The 3,609-nt window shown below is 36.4% G+C and overlaps 1 protein-coding gene across 1 annotated transcript; it reads left to right on the top strand.

Annotated features, from left to right (window-relative positions):
- Nucleotides 1-612: 612 nt before the first annotated feature.
- LOC121402972 lies at nucleotides 613-3,260 on the top strand. Its single transcript, XM_041590011.1, has 2 exons — nucleotides 613-2,608; nucleotides 3,126-3,260. Exon 1 carries the CDS (start codon nucleotides 988-990, stop codon nucleotides 2,200-2,202), a length of 1,215 nt encoding a protein of 404 aa, XP_041445945.1. The 5' UTR covers nucleotides 613-987; the 3' UTR covers nucleotides 2,203-2,608; nucleotides 3,126-3,260.
- The last annotated feature ends 349 nt before the right edge of the window (nucleotides 3,261-3,609 follow it).

Genomic DNA, 3,609 nt, shown 5'->3' with positions numbered 1-3,609 from the left:
CAATGACATGGATGAAGTTGAAGATGGTGAGTATAACATTTTACTTATGTACATTTATTTATACATCGTTGTGTGTGTACTTTAAATTAATGTTATAATTTTTTTTTTTCATACGCTACCCATGAGGGATTACAAGATCACAGTTGAGATGGAGCTTCTTCATGTGACAGAACTGACCACGGTATACATATATTTTAAATATATATACTGTATATAGGATAATGTAACTCCTATTTATCAGAAAACCTATGGGCCAAATGGATTCACAGCATACGAATCTCCATAAATGTACATGACCCCTTTTCAATTCCATTTTTTTTAGGATGAAAGTGAATAGAGGCTCCTAATGGTCTCACGTGGAATGCATATTTTCTAACATTATATATATATATATATATATATTCAGATGATTACCGCCACTCACAAAAAAGAGGTGCCTGGGTGCGATCCTCTGGTTAACTGTATGGAGATATCGTGATGAAGACGCACTCACAGGTCTTACAGTAAAATAAAAAACATTTTTATTGTGAGTGCTCCGCTGAAAAAGAGGCAATTAAGAGTCTCAGAGACAATAATGACATTATCATAAAGAATGCGGACAGAGGAGGGGCTTTGGTTATAATGGACTATTCTTACTATAGGATGGAGATTATGTCACAGCTCTCCAATACTGACAATTATGGTAAATTAACGTCTGATCCAACTGACAAATTTAAGGGTGAATTAAAAGCCCTTATAGACATGGGAATATCCCAAGGCTGGCTTTCTAGGGAATTGGGGGGTTAATTAATACCCAAATACCCAGTGTTGCCCGTAATTTACACTTTGCCCAAAATTCATAAACACCCCAAAAGACCACCAGGGCGCCCCATAATTTCTTCAACAGGCTCATTGAATTAAAAGATTGCACAATATTTAGACATTCTGTTGCAACCCTGTATAAGTTCTACAAGTAGTTATCTAAAAGATACGACTGATTTTTTAAATATGGTAGAGAGTATTGATCTGCCTATAGAGAATTTAATAATGGTCACTATGGACGTCCAAAGCTTGTACACATGCATTCCACACACAATGGGGATCGAAGCAGTGCGAAAATTGATAACACAAAATCCCACATACAAGGGTCCATGCATAGAATACACACTTGAGCTACTTGAATTTGTGTTTCAAAAGAATTATTTCAAGTTCGAGACCAACTTTTACATCCAGCGGACGGGCAACGCAATGGGCTCGAAAGTAGCTCCTGTGTATGCTAACGCATTTATGAGTGCTTATGAGGATCAATATATATATGGACATGAGCTTTTCAAGAAATATGGCAGTTTTTATAGACGCTATATAGATGACCTCTTTTTTATATGGTCGGGCCCAATAGACACACTGGAAGGATATATTAATAGCCTGAATACCCTAAATACAGCAGTCAGGTTAACGTTAAACTACAGTCTGCAACAGATCAATTTTTTGGATGTTGAAATATACAAGTACAAAGGGAGACTACAAACTCGCATATATACCAAAGCAACAGATAGAAACACGTTGTTGCATTATAGCAGCCATCACCCCAGGCACCTCGTAAATTCTTTACCAAAGTCCCAAATGATAAGGGTGGTCAGAATAGACAGTGATCCAGAACAATGCCTAAAGGACCTAAAAAAGATGGGAGATAAATTCCTGGAAAGGGGGTACCCTAAACAATTAATTACGGATACAATTAATACGGTCCAAGCACTTGAACGCAAGCAATTGTTGCAGAATAAACCACAAAAGACAAGGAGGGATAACAACAATGATCTTTATTACATAAGTAAATACAACCCCCAGAGTAAAGACACTAAGGAAATCATACTTAAATATTGGGAAGTTGTAGCCAGGGACGACAGTCTGAGCTCTAAAATCCCCAAAAGGCCTAGATTCAGTTATGCCAGGAACACAAACCTTAAGGAGCATCTGAGTCCATCCGATCCTGTAAAGAAATACATGCTCCCTAAAGCACAACATTTTTTAACCCCCTGCCCAGGTGTATACAGGTGTACGGGTTGCGTAATATGTAACACATTAATTCTGGGGAAAGAATTTAGGCACCCAAGAACGGGCAAAAGATATGTCATAAAACAGAGATTAACGTGCACCTCAACAGGAGTTATTTACATTATAAAGTGCCCATGTGGGTTAGTCTATTGTGGAAAAACCACTTGACAGTTAAAAGAAAGAGTAAATATGCACAGAGCCAGTATTAGGGCAGCGTTGAATACAGAAAGAAAGGTTGAGCCAGGTAAACAGGACATAGCCCAGCAGCCAGTGGCGAAACACTGGAAGGAGGCTAGGCACGATCCTTCAGCATTTAAATGTATGCCAATCGATCAGATATTAAAACCACCAAGAGGTGGTGACATTGACAATATGTTATTGAAACGAGAAGCGTTTTGGATACATGAGCTAGATTGTGTCACTCCAAAGGCATTGAATGGACAGCTCCAACTAAATTGCTTTTTAACATAATGATTGTGTTCTTGAAGCATAATACAGTTATATCCCTTTATTTCACAGGAAAATATATACATAATAGCAATACGATACTTGATGTGAATGACTCCTGCAATCTGTGAGTAACATGTTACAAATGTTTCAAGGTGATAATTTTGTTATTAATTTTGTTACTGTTTTTAGCAAAAAGATTACTATGTAACAAGTATCCATAATATGTTGATTATGATTTCACTGGAGAATGTAACACTGACACCTTGTGGACCAAAAAGGTTATGACACATTGGAACAAAGAAAGAAAGAGGACTTTTTTTGGAAGCAGCATTCTGTATATGGACACATGACGTCATAAGGGCGCCAAATTCAATAATTGGGGGTGGGTATTTAAGCTTTTAAATGTATGTACACACCATCCTTGAAAAAGGTCCCCAAGTGGGACCAAAAAGTCGGCTCTAATGTTGTGTATTCAATAAAACAACACTTCATTCACTAAACTAATGGGAGAGTGCTGATCCTTCACACCATTATATATATATAACTATTATAAGTTTCCATAAAAATTACGCTGAGTTGGAAAAATATGTTTTGTTTAAATGCAATGAAATGTAATTATTTATAAATTGTACAACCTACAGAGGATGAGGACCAGTTTTTACTCTTCATTTGGAGCAAAAGAAGAAACAATAAGAAGACACAGAGGAGCAGTCAGAGAACAGTTTGGAAGACCTTCAGTATCAGCAGCAAATAGGAAATACACAGCTGGAAGGGCCATCAAGACTTTAACAAATGTAACTTTAACAAATTTACATGATCAGATTGTACTTGAAATAAAATACTTTTTTTCAAAATGTTTTGGTGTAGTTGTGGTCAATATAATTCCATATAATTTTAGAAAGAATTTCTGAAAAGATTTCTCTATCTAATCCTGAGAAGATAAGAGAATGACTTTGCCTGATGTCTTGATTTTAAAGGGATTGTTTGAGTAGACTTTTAGTAAGATGTAGTAATATTCTAAGGCAATTTGCAGTTGGTTTTTATTGTATAATTTGAAGTGTGGAGTTATTAGTTTTTATTTAGCAGGCGGTTTGCAATTTCAGAAATCAGGTTGCTAGGATCCAA

This window comes from Xenopus laevis, chromosome 1L, assembly GCF_017654675.1.
Source record: "Xenopus laevis strain J_2021 chromosome 1L, Xenopus_laevis_v10.1, whole genome shotgun sequence".
Taxonomy (NCBI): domain Eukaryota; kingdom Metazoa; phylum Chordata; class Amphibia; order Anura; family Pipidae; genus Xenopus; species Xenopus laevis.
Note: the sequence above shows the minus strand (reverse complement) of the source record. Positions and strands in the feature narration are given on the sequence as shown.

Coding starts and splice junctions, on each gene's coding strand:
- LOC121402972 (XM_041590011.1), top strand. CDS start 988: ATGGTAGAGAGTATTGATCTGCCTATAGAGAATTTAATAATGGTCACT.